The 18,161-nt window shown below is 48.4% G+C and overlaps 1 protein-coding gene across 1 annotated transcript; it reads left to right on the top strand.

The window, feature by feature from the left end:
* The first annotated feature begins 3,538 nt into the window (after nucleotides 1–3,538).
* Nucleotides 3,539–14,109, top strand: LOC122385844 (solute carrier family 22 member 15-like). Its single transcript, XM_043374433.1, has 9 exons — nucleotides 3,539–5,025; nucleotides 5,407–5,543; nucleotides 5,991–6,196; nucleotides 7,877–8,098; nucleotides 8,463–8,681; nucleotides 9,054–9,188; nucleotides 12,835–12,959; nucleotides 13,145–13,290; nucleotides 13,613–14,109. Exons 1-9 carry the CDS (start codon nucleotides 4,902–4,904, stop codon nucleotides 13,835–13,837), a joined length of 1,539 nt encoding a protein of 512 aa, XP_043230368.1. The 5' UTR covers nucleotides 3,539–4,901; the 3' UTR covers nucleotides 13,838–14,109.
* The last annotated feature ends 4,052 nt before the right edge of the window (nucleotides 14,110–18,161 follow it).

Here is an 18,161-nt window from a genome sequence, read left to right as displayed (position 1 = left end):
ACCGGCCACAAACGAGACGATCGCGCTGCCCAAGATCTTGAAGATGCTCGCGGTGCGGCAACTGTAGGGCTGGCTTGGTAAAGGTTACCTTGGGTCTCAGATCGATGTGTTTTGAATTGGAAACGACGGAAAAGGACGGCGTCGATGTCGACAGTCGTTATAAGTGTGTCGTAGTAGGTTATCTTTAAGCATAAGCCTGGTGTTTGTAAATCTGCATTTAACCCCTCATTTTGGCCATTTAAGTCAAACATCTTTTATTTATGCACTGGTAGAACGCTTGTTTGATATTAGCCGTTTTCACGACGGCCAGCTGGTACACATTTGGTGCGCATCTGGTGCAGATTAGGTGCAGATTTGGTCAAATTAGGTTCAGTGTTTCTCTTAGTAGCTATCAGCTAGGGTTGCACTAATTGCTTATATGCCTGCTTTGTCATATTCAGAGAGCATCATCGATTAAAACACTGAAATAAATTCATAAAATGAAGATATTTGCTGTAAAAGAGATTAAGTGCAGATTTGGTCAAATTAGGTGCATGCGCCGGATAGCCCGTCGTGAAAACGGCTATTACCATCGGGTTTGAATAGTTATTGCTTCTGCGATACATGCGTTGTCAAATGAGGTTTTATTGCTCACATGATTTGGTACAATACCTACATGAAAGAAAGCACTTGACGTTACAGTCCATTTCGTTTTGCATTGTACAACACCTACATGAAAGAAAGCACTTGACGTTTCAGTCCATTTCGTTTTGCATTGTATATGCTATTCTAGAATAAGGCTGGTATAGTTTGTTGCTGGATTTGTCAAGTGTTGAACGTTTTGCTAGTGATGTTGCTTGTCGTTACTGCACAAAACCATTTAAATAAATGACGGCAAAAATAAAACAATAATTCCGTCGCGGCAGCACCTGCTTACAGACAAATAAAGTATGTATGTATGTTACTGTATAACATGAAACGGAATAAAAACTTCAACCGTTTATCATGTCGTCAGTAGCACTGTCAAGTCGTTTATATAACTATTATACATATTTGTTTTCCTTTACACTCGATTCAATAGAAGACCTTCCGCATTGACTTAGGCTGTATTAACCCGCGCCCTGCTTTGGGGGGGGGGGAGGTGTTTGAATACGCCTCTCTGTTTTTTTTTTCGGGAATATCTCAAAAAACGGCGGCGCGTCCGCGACGCCGTTTTTGGCACACCTTATCATACATCAATTCTACACATGTTGTAAAAGTTTCAGACTAAGGTCATTCAAGGACAGGTCACCAGGTCACTTCAAGTGAACTCACTTCATAAATATTTCAACGTATACCATAGCTACACCGAGTGACCGATCGCTTTGAAACTTTCAGCGATTGATAAGAGCAAAATGCTGTACAAATGCAAATGTATGTACAAAATGTTTATCTCGGAATTTTCATGTCGGTGACCTAACGTCAGGTCAATTTCCCGACCTCCCCATTACCTATAAGTCAATGAGAGAAAATTCAAAACCACCTCTTTTGGATGAAAGTCATTCTAAACACTCTCATACACTGGATTTCAAGAAAATTTGACACATTAAACATTAAAATGCCACTCATGACCCCTCTTTATACCCCTGAGGTCATCTCAGATCACGAATGGGATCTCACAGTTTCTCGCGAATAACTTTTGATAGAGGCATTCTAGAGCGATGAGCCTTAGATGTGTTCAGCTCGACGATCCCGATCGACTGATATGCAACATGGCCCTTTCCGGTCAGTTCATGACCTTGACCTGAAGTCAAATTTTCAAGTTGACTTTTCAAGGTCAAATTATAGTTCATTAGATGCGTCTTAACGAGAGGAACACGATGCCGGTAACAGAAGGCTCGTGTAAGTCTTGAGTCAAATTATTGCACAAAAACCTGTCCGAAAAATCGTCTATCTTGGCTGTTTTTGCCCCTTGCAGGCATAACCGTTGAAGTTAGGTCAACTCTGAGAGGATTATTCAGAAAGAGCGGTAATAGGGCTATCAAATACGCTTTTCTGCGGCGCTGCAGCTCTATTGGTTCCCGAGTTATGCGTCGGCTTCTTGAAAGCTGTCGATATTCCACCTCAAAATCGGCGAAATTTTGCCTTCAGTGACCTCTGGTGACCTGACCTTTGACCTGACGAAAAAAGCGACGAAAGTGGTTTCGTCATTATTTTTGACGCTCTTTTAAAGGTAGTGTGCCAGCTTTCCTGGACCGTATGGAGTTAATGGCCCAGATAAGGAGAACCGGATTTTTAGAACTTATCCATACCTTCAAAACTCATGGAAACGTCTTAAATTCTTCAAATTTTGAGTACCCCAGTGCGAAATTCGCCCCGACGGGTTGTCGGTCGTACCCCAACCACATTTCACACCACTATGAACAATAAATGCACACACTGAAATCGCTATTACCGATAGGCTCATCCAATCAAGTTTCGATAAACCCGTTCATCATCATCTCCTGCGGTTTCGAACACGCCTGTTAGGTGGTGCGGTAGACCGCGCCCAAAGCCAGGACCCCGGTAACGTGAGGTAGCCGAGTCGGGGCAGCGTGCGCTGACCCAAGCCGGGGCCGCGCGTCCTCCCGGTGTCATGTGATAGCCCGGGGCTGCCCGCGGGGATGCGGTAGACCGCGCACAAAGCCGCGGCCCCGGCTTGGGTCAGCGCACGCTGCCCCGACTCGGCTACCTCACGTTACCGGGGCCCTGGCTTTGGGCGCGGCTTCTGCTCATACTTTGTGGTGCGGTGGTGGTGCGTCGGGCCGCGCGCTCTGACTTCGGCCAAGAAAAATGCGTCAGCTGATCATTGTCATTTCTGCCACTTTCATGTCAATGTGGTGAGATGGGGTCATAACTTTAGAGACAGCCGTTTCATGTCAATTATTTTACATAAAATAATATTTCAAACCATAAATTAATGTTCGACAGCCAAATTAAAGAAACAATACCAATACAGGCTTACAGTTTAAATTCGACATTGTGTTGTCTACGATTAGACAGCTGATAACTCATTCCCGTACGTCGTAATTCTATAATGACCTTTGCTTATTGTCACATGTGCGCCGCATTCGCGAAGTGTTGCCGACGCCTGTTTGCAGGTCAGCCCACTACAGTTGTTAGGTATACATATCGAAAAACCGATAAAGTTTTAGGCGAAAAAAGCACTATTTTAGGCCCATTTTTGATTTTTTGCGATATTAGGTAAAAACAGAAGCTTCTTATTCTAGGAAAAATAAAATGGGAAATCATTGGAAGGTGGCACATTACCTTTAAACGCCGCTTTCCCCGTATCGCCACGTGGCCCAGGAGCCGAGTTCAAACACTCCCCCCCCCCCAGCAGGGCATGTAATTCCAGGACCCCTAGCGGGACGCGGGTTAATCACAGAGCTGTATTTTTTTTCGAAATACAATAGTCTTTAACTCATTTTCCAATAATTTACCTACGGAAGCTGTTAGCCAAAACGTAATAGTGCCTTCGAGTGAGGACAACGAGATGTAATCGCTTGCGATTTGTTCAATCGATAATAAGCATTTGCTCTGAATCGTGCGAGCATTCATGCTCTGAAAATCTGGTAGCTCGCACATCCACCATAACCGTGTTCAAAGACCCCTGGCGCGGCCGCCCGTGTGCCGGTCCTGGCCTGTCGGCCGTCAGCGCGGCGCGGTGAGCCGCCGCGGACCGGACGGTGACGTCACCCAGCCGCAATCGTCACGGTCCGCGACCTTCTCCAGCGAGCGGTGCGCCCGTCAGAGGCGGGACCGCCGCGCCGGACGCCGCGCACCTGACCAGGTGACCTCGCGTGCTGCCGCCACTACAGAGCCACAGTGTGACAGAGCAGTGAGCCCAGCGGCGGCGACTGTGCGCTGTGTTGGGAGCGGTCGCCTGTCTCACAGTGAAGCGCGTTCTATTGCGTGGCAGTGCTCTGCTGACGTGGCCGTCTGTCTGACGCCGCTGGGGCCGCCGAGCCGTCGCCTGTGATCGGCTCTGCACAGTGCACGCGGCTGGGGTGGGAGGGGCGGAGTGCACAGTGCGGCCGCGTGGCAGACGGGCCGCCGCTGTGTGGTGAGGCCTGCCGGTGTGTGGTGAGCGGACTGCCGCTGTGTGGTGAGCGGACTGCCGCTGTGTGGCGAGCGGACTGCCGGTGTGTGTCAGCCGTATAGTGAGCGGTGAGCGGAGTGAGAGGAGTGAGCACTGTGTACTGCGCTGTGTGCTGGCTCGGTACTGTGTGGTGTACCGGTACGAGTACCGCTAGTCCCCGGTCGGCCGACAGAGACCGTGAAGTGAGCCCAGCTGTTACGGTTGGGGTAGGACAGGACGGTACAGCTGAACCCAACGTCCGCCAACGCAACGTAAACAGAGCCGACGGAGCAACGCAAAAACAGATAGCAAGAGCTGAACGATCATAAACGACCGACTAATACAGTGAGAGATGGGTGCGTTGTGAACTGAGAAGTGAAGCGAAATCGACGGAGCTGGACTGTGGTTTGTGATTCCTGCAAAACATCTACATATATGTATGATCTACTTTTGTCTGGCGCGCCCTGAAACCATTCTGTGAGAAGTCTCGGCATGACAGGCACCCTCTCACAAGTTGATATTTTATAAACTCTACCAGATAAGTGGCTGTAATTACCACACATGTGCGGGCTCCCAGCAGCAAATTACGAAGTCCCCCTCGTCCATCGTTCCGACTCGCTCCCACAAGTGGAGCAGCTGGCGCCTTCAGTATCAAAGGTGACATAACAGGGCCGTCCGACAACCGTGCGACATAATCGATACTGTTGACGTGCGGCGCGCCGCAGGAACCGCCCGATAGTTTCCTTTGAGTCGACGGCAAGCCACGGCCGCCCACGCCAAGTGCCAACCCCCTCCCGAGCTCCTGACCGCCTCGGCAGCGACAATGGATGTGGACGAGGCCTTGAAGCTGGTCGATCCCAAGAGGCGGCTCCAATGGATCTATGCGGTGGCCATCAGTGCCCAGGCGCTGCCCGGTGCCCTGATCGTTCTGGTTATGGAGTTTGTCGGTAAGACTACATAGAGTTCCGTTTCGAAATAAATTGAATTTTATTTATTAAATATCGCGTAATTAAGGATACCTCAATAAAATATTAAAATTTAAGTCACAATTGCCGTGAAAGCCAAATGATCGTGTCTGTGTGAACTGTGAAGTATGACATAAGTATTTTATGTTGCATAAAGTAAACGCTATATGACGAAACATGAACGTTTACTTTGGTATCATGACATGACAAGCAATCGACGCCGACTTCTAAATCATGGTTTTAAGACAATTACATGATCCATGTGATTTACATATTTAGACGCTCTACTTTCAACTTGCACAGCTAAAAACGAAACTGCCAAACGTGTGTGACAGCCCGTCCTGACTGCCCTCCCTTCCCCAGGTCACACGCCAAAGTTCGAATGTCACCAGGAGGGCGCGAACGGTACCCAGGTACTGGTGGACGCGTGCTTCAACGGCACCACGGAGCACTGTGACCGGATCGTGTTCAGACACCCGTACACTAGTGTTGTCACTGAGGTAATTACGATTTTAGCATTGATCGCAACAACATATTATATCTCTAGCGATTGACCATAATCATTGAATAGTTCTGCCGACCGTTTGCTGGCCATGACAACTTAGCTGAGCTTTGTTACGTAGTTGGCTGCTTAGGCTCGAAGAGCTCCTTCTCTAAACTTGTAGGAAACTCTATAGGGGGAAGGCCCTAGCAAGCCCCTAACTTCTTTGCCTTTTCATTTAACGCCCGTTTCAGTTCCATTCTGGCAGTGTTATCGGGTCATTACGCCGGCATAGCCTTCCATTCGGGTTGCGTTACATTTGTGTAGAAAGTGCAATAATTTACCATTTACTTCACGCATGAAACCGTTCACGCAATATGCATCAGACCGTGTCTGAAAACATCACATAAGCTATCCTACGTTCATCTCTCACACCCCGTTCTAACGGCTGTTTTCCGTCTGGCAGTGGTCGCTGGTGTGTGAGCGCGCTTCGGAGGCACACGCGCTCCAGTCGCTCTTCATGGCCGGCATGACGATGGCCTCGCTGCCGATCGGCCCGCTGGCCGACAGGTTCGGCCGCCGCCGGCTGGTGCTGCTGACATTCGGCCTGCAGGCGCTGCTGATGGGCGCGCTGGCGCTGTCACCCAACTACGGAACGTTCGCGGCGCTGCGGTGAGGACGGTGGGTTCTTCCCGTGAGTGTGTACCGGAGTTTAGTTGATTAGTGCACAAATGAAAGTAAATACTTGTTGGCGATGTGGAGACCACCGCGGTGAAATTTGATTACGGCTAGTCCTGATTTCAATAGCAGATAACAACGTTATCTTCCGTTAACTATAGCGCCGCACAGACTCTGCTCGAACGTTACATTGGCTGATGATCGGCCGGCCGTCCCTCTCACGTTATGTCCATTCCTCCATTCCTTACGCGATGTGAGAGGGACGGTCGACGAGCTGAAAAAGAAAGAAAAAAAATCGAACCCGACGGACGCTCCTCTCGACGCGCGGGAGCGCGCCTCCGCCGCGCGCGCCGAGCGCCCACGCACTGGGGAAGCGTCTCCCGTCCCCTCCCGTCCCGTCCGAGAGGGCCGCGCCGCCGGCGGGGCCGCCCCGGGCGGCGGCGCGGCTATTCGGAGGACCGTCTCGCCGCTGTCCGGCGCTAGCCCGTTAACGAACATATTTCATTTAATGGGAGTAGGTATGCACGATAATGGTTTGTTATTGTTATTGCTATAGGCATTGTTTGGCACGATAAAGTCTTTTTTATAATCGTACGTTATACCGTTTTGTGATGGAATATAACCCTCGCCCGTAAACGGCGATCTGCCACCTTCGCCCATGCAGGGGGGGGGGGGGTTGGTGCGACCCCCCCCCTTGGCGTTTGAAAACGGAGCGTCGTAGAGCTTAGCGGAAAAGACCAACGGATTGCTCTCGCCGAGATCTCACGATTGGCGGTATATTTTTTGGTCCTAGGTCAACATTTGACCTACTTTTGACCGGTCAAAGGTCAAATTTTCGGAAAAATAGACTTTTTTCAACTTTCCGCGGCGATTGCGGCAAAACGGTGGGAGATATCGACTTGAAACCTTTTCTATCGTGTTCCTTGATCAATTCTCTATCGTTTGGTATGTATTTCGTTTCCCTAGCTCTAAAAATGGCGCGTTGGGAGCGCCGGAAGTCGGCAAGGTCACAGTCAGCGGCAGAAATTCGAAAAATCAAAACTTAAATTTTTGAAATCTGATTGTATTTTTGGATTTGGGAGGTCCATTTGCTCCCTATAGAAGCTAATACCTATTGCTGCATATTCCCATTGAGGTGACAAGAATTAGCAAAATAGTGGTTCGGGCGCTTTTCAAAAATAGTACCGGACGCTGTTCCTCTTGTGACGTCATAGCTCCGTGACCTGACCTGACCCGGTCAAGTTTCTTATACCATATGATAGCCAATACTTGCCCCAACATGCATGGGAAGTTTCATCACGATCCATCAACGGATGTCCGTACCACCGGCAGGAAACCTCGGGCGTTGGCACTCAGTTTGTGAAAATCCGGCCGGAGGCTGTTCCCTTTGTGACGTCACAACTCCATGACCTGACATGACCCGGTCAAATTTTTTTTTTTCAAAAGATGCGCAAGGTTTGCCCCATAAGGTACCCAAAATTTGGCGGCGCTGCGCGCCGCCGTTTTTGCACTATTTCCGAAAAACCTCAGGGGGGGGGTTGCACCAACCCCCCCTACATGGGCGAGGGATAAGATACCGTGAACGCTGGACAATGTCGGAGCCCGGGTCTGTTTCCGACTTCGCCCCTTCTTCTTGCCGATAACAACCTGACCGAGCTGCTATGCCTCCCCCAGGTTTTTGACGGGCTTCCTGCAGGCGGGCGGTTTCCCCAACTTCACTCTCACCACGGAGCTGGTGGGTCCGCAGCTGCGCAGCAAGGTGGGCCTCTTCGGCTCCGTCTTCTTCTCGGCGGGCATCCTGTGCCTGTCGCTGGCCGCCTACCTCATCACCAGCTGGCGGTGGCTGCTCGTCTTCTCTGCCGTGGTGGCCGCGCTGTCCGTCCTAGTGATCGGAGTGTGAGTGATACCGGTGTCCCGGTGTCTGCACAAGCATGCTTGAGACATGAACATACGGCAACGCTAGGCAAATCAAGTTTAGGCAAAAGATCTAGTGAACGATGTTGGGTTGATTTTTTAATGGGATCTCTGCAGGAATGTGCGACGAAATAACTTAGCAATATATCGCTTATTTCTTATACCTATGTGCAAGGAATAGTCTCACAAAACATGCCTTTTCAATTGGTCAATCAGAGCACTGAAGGGTCACAATGCTGTCCGTTTAACACCCTGATTGCTCGTTGATAATTATTTATCCACTTCCATTAAATGCTCTTCATAGCTCTTTTCCAGCTTATCCCCACCCCTCCCCTTGCATTTTCAGTGTGGCGCCGCAGAGTGCGCGCTGGCTCCTGCAGAAGGGCAGGACGCGTGACGCCGAACAGGTCCTGTTGGGCATGGCGCGCTCCAACGGCCTGACGCCGCCCTCCGACTTCAGTCTGGTGGCCTCCAAACAGGAGGGTGGCAGCACCTCGGACCACTGCTGCTCCCTCTTCGCCCGGGGCCGCGCCGCCCTGTGGACCGTGGTGCTCTGCTTCAACTGGTACGGACGGGAACGCGATAATGGTCCTTGGAGGCACAGAGGTCGATGACAAGCAGAATCATTTCCTTTAAATCGTTGTTTTAAATGCAAGATAATATGATGATGGAAATAAAAAACGCTAGGCAAAAAGTAAAAAGCACTTAGTCGCAACTCGCAATACCGACTGCTGTCAATGCTGGGGTCCAGCTCCAATGCTCGCTCGTAATAAGCATACTTACTTGGGACTTGTGCAGTGTGCACCTTATTCACTTGTTCAGAACTTCTGTGTCACCCCGTTTCTGACCGTTGCTTTCGCCCGGTGGGTATGTATATTGTATATATCACAGCCTGTGCCCTAATTCTGACCGCTCCCGTCGATTCCATATGCATCAGGGCGGTGCACACGCTGTCCTACTACGGTCTGACGGCGGCCGCCGCCGGCATGGGCAGCGGACGGTTCTCTTCGTTCGCCTTCTCCGGTCTGGTTGAGCTGCCGCCGGTGCTGGTCGTCACCTGGGTGCTCGAACGGTGAGCTCACCTGACCTGACCTGACCCGGGGAGATTAAACTATCACCTAGGGGCTGCAAGCTGACCTGACCAGGGGTGCTAAGCTATCACCTGGGTGCTGGAGCGGTGAGCTGTCCTGGATCATGGCCGCTTAAACGATCGATAAAAATCGTCCTTATCTACAAAAGCTGTACAGTGGATCTAGTAAGGATCTCCAGACGAAAGTAGATGGCGTTGAGCATGAGTCGAGTCCATGTGAGATTCAAGGAGAGGTCACTACCGAGCTGGGCCCGATGGGGCGGGGGGGGGGGGGTGGCGAGGTCACGGTGCGGGTGACCTGTCAAACAGCCCCGGCGCGGTGGGGCACTGCCGCAGGCAAATGGCGCACTCCAGTGTTGTTCCATATCGCGGTGGTGGGCCGAGCGGCCGGTTAGCTTCGCAGTTGGCTGCTTGGAAGGAAAGGATAATGAGGCATGGGTTTGCTGTGGCCGGCTCATCTACTGTCAACTATGGTGAACCCAAAGTAGCAAATGTGATGTTGGTAATGCAGCTAGCAATGGAATGCTAGCGAATGCTCTGGGCGCCCAGCAGCTATAAGGATTAAGATTATTTATGTCTCCTGAAATTGTCATTGAATATAATTGAAGCAATAGAAAGATCGTATCGTTCGCCAGTTTTTTGACCGGCTGGCGTTTCATGCGTAGAGCGCCCTTCGGCAAATAATTATCACGCAGGTGATTTTTTTTTTGCTGGTAAGATGGGCTTTTAAGGTCAAATCAAGTCGCTAAGAGAAGATTAGGAAAAGTGGACGAATGCCACATTTTTGTGCATGAAGTCTGGAGTTTAAAAAAAAAGCTAAAAGTTATCATACGTGTAAGCTAAAAAACAATAAGATAAGTTAATAAAAATATTTAACCCGATATTAGCCTCTGTTTTGTCTGACTGCATGGTTGCGTGATGTAAGACACCGGTCCAACCGGGTTCAACCCGGCCCAACCAGGTTCGGCTTGCCTTTTTTTAACATAAATTTGGCCCGAACCTTTTGAAAGAAAGGAATCACAAGAACAAAGTCCCCGCTAAGCTGAGCTTGTTGCGTTGACCCTACTCTCTACCCTCCGATCAAGCAATTCCTGGTCTATGGCAGAATTTAGAGTCCAAATTTTAACGTGCGCACATAGCCGCGCACGACCGGTCCCCTCACTGACTTCGCCTGGCAGCGGCCTGCAACCAACCACAACCATACCCGTCAGGAGGCTCAAAAACGTCAAGCACACGTCACGTTTCGAACCCGGACTTTTGCAACCGGGACGTGCGCTCTCACCACATGGCACATGGAGTCCAACGCTCTACCGACCGAGCTACCGGGACGGACATTTACCTTGGGGTTTCGCCTCGTGACATTGACAGACGTCAGACACTTTGGCCGAACTTTAGCCGAAACACTGAGCAAGCTGCGCAGGGCGATAGGTGCTCGTAGCGTTGAGGCTGGGTAACCTGTGAGCTGAATGCGATGTCGTGAGTTCGAGCCCCACAGCCGGGTCTGGTTTTATCTAGACACGAACCAAAACCTTTCCGGCTTCTACTGCAACCTAGCTAAGCACGATGACATCTTTCCCCAATATCTTTCCCCAATATCCTTTCCAAATGTCAAAATTATCGCTATAAATGTTATGCTAAGATTCATTTTTTAAGAAAAATTTTTTGGTCATTTGTCTGGAGCCATTTCAACTTTTTTCTTTTCTTTTCTGCTTCTTTTCGACCCGATAAAACCCACCAAAACTGAACGTGCCAAATGAAAAATATCTAACTCAAATAACAGTTTAGAAAAGCCTCATCATGCATCATGAAAAGCATCATGCAACTATCGACTGAATAGTTGCATGCTATGAATACGTCCTAGATTTCAATTATCATTGTTCAACATTTTGGCTGGAACTGACGCTGCCTCTGGCTTGCCCGTTTGTTTGAGATGATGATTCCCTTCAGTCGCATTCTTGCCGGTTCCACATGAACAGGATACCACCATACCGGGGTGAACGCACCCGCAACCATCATCCCCTCCCCTCAGCCTCGGTGCAGTGGCGGGCGGCCCTGGGCGGCCCACTCCCGGCGCTACGCACGCCCCATGCGCCGTGATACCGCGTCACTCCCCCTCCCTCCTTCCCCCACAATGACCGGTGACCTCACTTCCCTCGGGATTTGGACTCGCCATACCCCGACCGTAGCGCCACGTGGTGGCTCTGGAGATCTTAAATAGACCCACTGTACATTTTAAGTACTTTGCCTCCTTTGTATATCAGCAAGCCACACGATCCCGCTCTCACTCAAAAGCCGTAATTTTCATATGTGTCATACGTGTAGGTGAAGGGAGTGAAGGAATTAACCTTCCAGGCGGTGGGGGGGGGCATTTTTTTGCCCCCCCCCCCCTTTAGTTTTTTTTCAATATATCTCGAGAACCGCTGCGCCGATCGTCACCAAATTTCAGTACCCTCCCGGGAGCAGCTAGCGCACATGGTGACCAAATATTTTTCCAAAGGCTATGATAGGTTGGCCGCTAATGACGTCAGAGTGACGTCATTTTTGCCATTTTCGACCCAAAAAAAGGTTTCGCGGGAAGAGCTGTCAGGCCTACAGCTTTAGAGATACAGAAAAATATTTCAGACATAAAAGGTGTGGAATCAAAAGGGCTACATAACTGCTATTTCGGTTTTTCGAATTTTTGGATTTTGACCCCCAAAATAAAAAATAGATTTTTTGAATATAATAGCCGAAAAATCTTTTTTTTTAATTTCGAAAAAAACGGAATATATGTGATAGTCCCTACCGCCTTCTATCTATATGCCGAATTTGAGATCGATACCTCTCTTTTTGGCCAAGTTATAGCGAAAAAACTGTTCAAAATTGATGACGTCAAATTTTCAAACTCAATTTTTAGCAATTCTAGACCTCGTAACGCAAAACAAAGACCACCATTAGACTCCCCGTGACAAGCTGCATCGAATCGATACCCATGTTATGCAAAAATATCAACTTTGAAATTTGACCTTTTTTGACCTGACCTTGACCTGACCTCTACCAGAAAGTGACCTAAACCGTACCTGATGGTCTTATAACCAACACCATTGAGTTGGAAATGAAAAACTGGCCATAAAACATGCATCGCATAACCTTAGTAAAGTTGGGCTCATGTGGTGACCCTTGGTGACCTTTGTTGACCTGACCTGTGACCTGACCTGGTATGACCAGTGACCTCTAATAGCAACATATGTACTAGACAACTGACGCCTTATCGCGGATCTTCGACAAAATGCGTTTTACTCGGTGTTATAGCGCTTTCCCTGGAAGCCCCGTAAACGGTGAAACATTTTATCTTTGACCTGACCTGTGACGTCATCGGTGACCCCGAGGTCAATGAAATTTGGTTTCTTTCGACAAATTTGACAGAGCTATCGAACGCCGTTTGAATTTTCCGGATCCGTCCAGTAGTTTCGGAGATACGGGGGGGGGCAAAAAATGTCCCCCCCCCACCGCGCGGAAGGTGCCTGGGAGGCCCACCGCCTGCCGGGTTAAGGCGACTGCAGGAATGCACCGTTTATGATAGGCGCTAATGCTTCATTAAGCAGTTCCCGACTCTCCCCACGCTGACCCGCGCCTGACCTGACCTCAGGCTCGGCCGGCGGTACACGCTGAGTGGCACGATGGCCATCGGAGGGGTCGCCTGTCTGCTGATCTACGTACTGCCGGCGGTCTACATAGACGACCACGGCGGGCGGCTCACCCTCAGCCTCATAGGTCAGTCTCAGATATAACATATTAGATATCCCATCAGATATCCGGGTGTCAGATATCCAGTCTATTTATCATTTATTGGTCATAATATGACAAGTTTTTAATGGAATCCATAAATCACAGCTAAAGGCACAATCTGTTTAGGACGCTGCTGACAATATTTGACAATATATACATGTTTTTCACAGGGAAGCTGTGCATATCGACCACGTTTACGGTGACGTACATATTCAGCGGTGAAATATTCCCCACGTCTCTGCGTAACACCGGCCTGGGAATAGTCAACATTTGCGCCCGGCTGGCCGGCGTCATGTATCCCTTCGTGGCGTTACTGGTAAGTTTTGTGAGCATATCACTATCTATGTTTTATTTTAGGTACTGCTATTTTTCTTACTGAAGTAACAAACCATGGTTTATTGTTCAATTGCTAAATTTCGTCTTTTGTTTTTGTTTATTTACATATTTGAATATGTTGCACATACTTTCTACACATCTAAGTACAGAGAAATATCGGCTGCGTAAAGATAAACTTATTAGAAATGCATCATATGTACTTGCTGTAGACTTTCAGTAAGTGAGGAACCAGCTCTATGCATGTCTGCTGTTTTTTCAAAGCAACGTTCATCTTACATGCAGAAACTGTTCTTTGCCCACAGAACACTGTCAGCAAGGACTCGCATTTCCTGCTCTTTGGAGTGCTGATTACGTCTTCGGCGCTGTTCGATCTGCTGTTACCGGAGACGCTTGGTAAAACTCTGCCCAAAGACGTCGATGAAATGCTAGGTAACGACATCGAAATGTACGCACCACTAAAACTTGAAGAATCAGATAGCGACGTTGAGCTTGATACCGCTGATGAAAAAGATGTAGAAATAAGATAGTTTTGCTTCGACAGGGCCTTGGAAACGCATGACAATAAAAAGTGTGATAAGTTGTGATATTTTTCGAACAATGAATGTTTCGCTTCCATAATTCTGCCAGTGAAAAATGAACGTAAGTTAAATGGATATTTTTATGTCGGGATGGATTTTAATACGATTTTGCCGATGTTTTGCAGTGTTTGTGCTTTTCTTATTGTGTCCGAGTGTGATGAATGCTGATGTTACTTTGACGTGCGTACCTGAAATTTGAATGAATACACTGCTGAACGTTGTGCTGCCGTCCTTATTTGAGTACCACCGACACTTAAACGTCTTCGTTACTGTCTAGGATCCAGTTCTTTGAATGTTCTGGGTACCTACTCATGCACTTAATCCGCTGTTGAAAAAGGCAGCACTGAGTCCGTAAGTGATTGGGCATTCTCCACCGTATGGCATTTGGCTAAGAACGGTTACCAGAACAAGACAGAAGACCAGCGGATAGCTTTCGATGGGTTAGAGCGTGGAGTCAACATCGTTTTGTCAGGGTTCCCAGGAACATCATGTGGCGCCTTCTACTTGGAAGCGCCACCTACCATACTGGGTGAATGGAGGCCCACCGAGCTGAGTGGACCTAAATGTGCAGCTAGCGACACCTGGTACAATCAGCCCCGAAGTAGGTACACCATACCAGGGGCAGCCTCGGCTGTGATCACTGCTGTCGGTTATAGTGTGATATAGAGATGTCAATCGGATACCGACTTTTTGGTACACTGATACCAAACCGATACCAACTTGGTAATTGGTATTTCAAACTTTATGTTTTTTTTGGTATTTTTTTGGTAGGTACGATAAATCCTCACTAATGTATAAGAGGCTGAGAATTTGGTGAGAAGTTCGCATTTTCCCGGTATTCTCAAACTGGTTTGGTTTCGGTATTAACCATGGTTCTGGTTGGTATTTGGTTTGGTATCGGTTAGTGGTGTCAATTTCAGAAAACGTATGTTCAAAGTCCGTCCAATGTCCAATGCTTACGTCGATTGTCCGTCCAAAAATGTCCAAGCCAGCCATTTGTCCAAAGATGTCCGACACCTACGTAATAGTTTACACTCAACACTGTTATTTAATTTGCACTGGGGGGTCAGAGAAGGAGCTGCGCAAGTCAGTGCTTTGTTAAGTGCTGCTTCCATTAAAGTTCATTTGTCCGATTTTTTAAATTAAAGCTCTCCTATGGAACAAAAGTTGTCAGATAAAAGGAGCAGCACGACATTTTTTAGGCGAAGACCAGAGGCGCTCCCAAACTGAAGGCGCGGTATTTTCCAATGCTCCTACGCGCTAGCAAAGACGGTGCGAAAGTGATTCGGGGCTATATTCTCACGAAAACAGCGTCTTTGGGTGAGGTGACAGCCCGATGAGGTATAACACGCGACAAGCGAATAACATGACATGGCGGCGGCGGGGAGGCGGACGGCAACGCGTGTGTCGCCAGACAGACCAGGCAGAAATGGGACACAACGTTATCGCGGGCGCGCGTCCCCTAGCCTAAGTCACGTAACCGCGACGGACGTCTTGGCTGCGCAGCGGCCGCGCGCTGGTTCATTGCCCCTAGAGGGCCAAACAGAGAAGTCATGGTACCACAAAATTTGTTTCGCTCGTATACGATTGGAAAAAGCTCCTAGCTGCGCTAAACGCCGATTTTGGCAGTAAATCTTGTTAGAAATTGACCTTTCTGTCTAGAGGAAAGACTCATCTATTAAAAGTGAGACGACTATTTGTTTTGCACTGTTTCTCGCTGCATCGTAGGTCAACAACGAAAGCCATTAGTTTATGTAAATCGCCATTGACTGCACCTATTGTTCGATCAATTTGGTCGCATGGAGGAGACGGCAGAGGGATTTTCCGTCACCACTGAAAGATATGTCTGGGCGTCACTGAACCAGCCGCGGCACGCTGACGTCATTAAACTGTGACGTCACATCCGGGAGCGTCACGTCACGTGCACGGTGTTTGTCATCGGCGCTCGGCAGACGCCGGGGAGCGGCTCCAAAGGCCAGCCGGATGCCTGGCGACTCTTCCTCGTCTTTGATTAGCGCCTGGGAGAGCCTCTGCGTTAAACGCAGTCATCGGAGAATAATCAGCCGCTGGCATCCCTCTGAGTCGCGGTGGCTTCCCGGGAGGCGAACAACACCTCTCGCGGCCAGTTTCGCATTTTGGCGAGTTGTTTCGGGTCCTTGAACTCTGACATTGACCCTTGCACCGGCGTGACCCTGCGGGTGTGGGCCCGGAGCAGCGCGGCAGGAGACTCACCATGCATATTCCATGAACGGCCCAACTGACGACGGGCCGGCGTGTGCGGGTTTCCCGAAAAGGGCGACCGCACAGGCGAGCCCGCAGTAAGTGGTTAGAGACGATGAGAATAGTGGGAAGGAGACGCATTCATCAGTTAGTTCACATCGATGCGAAGAAAGAAAGCTTGCAACCGCCCGGGATATGTGAGAGAATTGATGGAGGTGTGCAATGTGATTTTTGCTTTTTGAAGCAGAGATTAACACGCGCACTGCAGGGGGGGTTGTTTTCAACCCCCCCCCCCTGTGGTTTTTCGCAAATCACGAGAAAACGGCGGCGCGTAGCGCCGCCAAATTTTGCATACCTGTTCTCCCAACTTTTGAACACCTTGAGTAAAAATTTTGACCCCAGGTGACCTATGGTCAGGTCACCAGGTCAGGTCAAGTGACCCTACCTCGAAACGTAAATTTCGAAGTTTGCAATCCCACCAAGCCCACAGTTGTTGATATATGATCTTGAAACCCACAGGAAATAGTAAAGTCATCACGAGCTACAACTTGTATATCTCGGAATTTTTATATGGATAACCTAAGGTCAGGTCATTTTTGCGACCGGCCCATTATAAGTCAATGGGAGAAATTTCAACTTACTCTGAATGCCATCCTATGACTTCAATACGCTCAGGATCATAGTATTACAGGTCCCTGTTGGTGATTTCACCGAAACATATCACTTATGACCTTTGGAAGGTGATCTCCAGGTCATCTTAGGTCACCTGAGGTCACCAGCGGTTTTTCTTCAATAACTTGAGATTGAATAGAGATAGAGACTCCGTTCGACGTTTATCGTGTTTTTCTCGTCAATGCAGATCGAATGATATGCAACATGACCTATTTCGGTCAGGTCATGACCTTGACCTGAGGTCAATTTTTCAACTTGACCTTTCGAGGTCATATTATATATCATTCGATGCGCCTTGACGAGCTAAGAACGATGGCGTTCGAATCGATCCTCTGTCTTGTGTGCAAGACAAGTTATTCAAGAAAAACTACCGCGAAATTCCTGTTGTGAAAATCGTAACATTTTGTCTTCGGTGACCTCTGGTGACCTCGTTTTTGACCTGACCCAAAAATGATCTTAGTATTTCTTGTAGATCTCATCTCAACCTATCCAACGCCGTTTACCGCTTGTCGCTACGTTGCGCCGTTTTCGAGATCTCAGGGGGGGTTGTTTTCAACCCCCCCCCCCCCCTGCAGTTCGTGTTCGGCTCAGACCCGCTGCAGTGCGCGTGTTAAGTTGAAAGTGCTATTGCTGAAACATTGAATTACTTGGTAACTGAAAGAAAATAGCATTGATACAACTCTTTACAGATTCTTCTGTTTTTGGTTCGAACTAGTATAAATTGTTTTTGTATAACTTATAGTTTGCAAACCGAACTGATAGATTCCGACGCCGAAGTAAGCCAAAAAATGCATGCAACGCACGGAGACCAAAGAAAATGTGTGCTGATATGCGTGCTTCCCTTTCAGGTTGTTCTCTATGTTTTAATGTTCCCAATCCATCGGCAATATTTCTCTAACGTCTTTCTGCTTGACATCGTCAGCCTTTGATCCTTGTTCCACGCACGACACACGCCGACATCCATTGGTAGTTTTAAGTGATTTCAACATACTCTGCGGTTGCGGTACGCATGCAAATGCATCCGTATGAAACCTTTTTGCGTGCTGGAGCTATATGATCACCGACCGGGTCACTAGCTTATTATTTCCAGATTGCTTCCTGATACACCTACATAGTTCAAATACAACCCAAAAACACTGGTATTCCAAGAACCTGGCTCTGACCAAGCCGCTACGCGCTCATCTGGATAGAGTTGAAATGCGTTTTGACGATATCACGATAGTTCGTTTGTTGTGTAGGTAGTGTATCATATTCTTATTGCTTATTTTATTTAACGCAGTAGGCGTCTTAAGTTGAGAGGGTAGTTTCAACTGAATTATTGTTCTGTCTCGCAGTACCTATATTTAACCTTAACGAACGAATAACAATACAAAATAATAAC

The sequence above is a fragment of the Amphibalanus amphitrite genome, unplaced genomic scaffold (genome assembly GCF_019059575.1).
Source record: "Amphibalanus amphitrite isolate SeventyFive unplaced genomic scaffold, NRLGWU_Aamphi_draft 000233F_arrow, whole genome shotgun sequence".
In the NCBI taxonomy this organism is placed as follows: Eukaryota; Metazoa; Arthropoda; class Thecostraca; order Balanomorpha; family Balanidae; genus Amphibalanus; species Amphibalanus amphitrite.
This window is presented reverse-complemented; position numbering and strand designations above follow the sequence as displayed.

Excerpts from the sequence above, each read along its gene's own strand:
- LOC122385844 (XM_043374433.1), top strand. The coding sequence starts at position 4,902 with ATGGATGTGGACGAGGCCTTGAAGCTGGTCGATCCCAAGAGGCGGCTC. Across the intron at positions 5,026-5,406 it reads TCTGGTTATGGAGTTTGTCG|GTCACACGCCAAAGTTCGAA; the intron begins GTAAGACTACAT and ends TCCCTTCCCCAG. Across the intron at positions 8,682-9,053 it reads GTGGTGCTCTGCTTCAACTG|GGCGGTGCACACGCTGTCCT; the intron begins GTACGGACGGGA and ends CATATGCATCAG.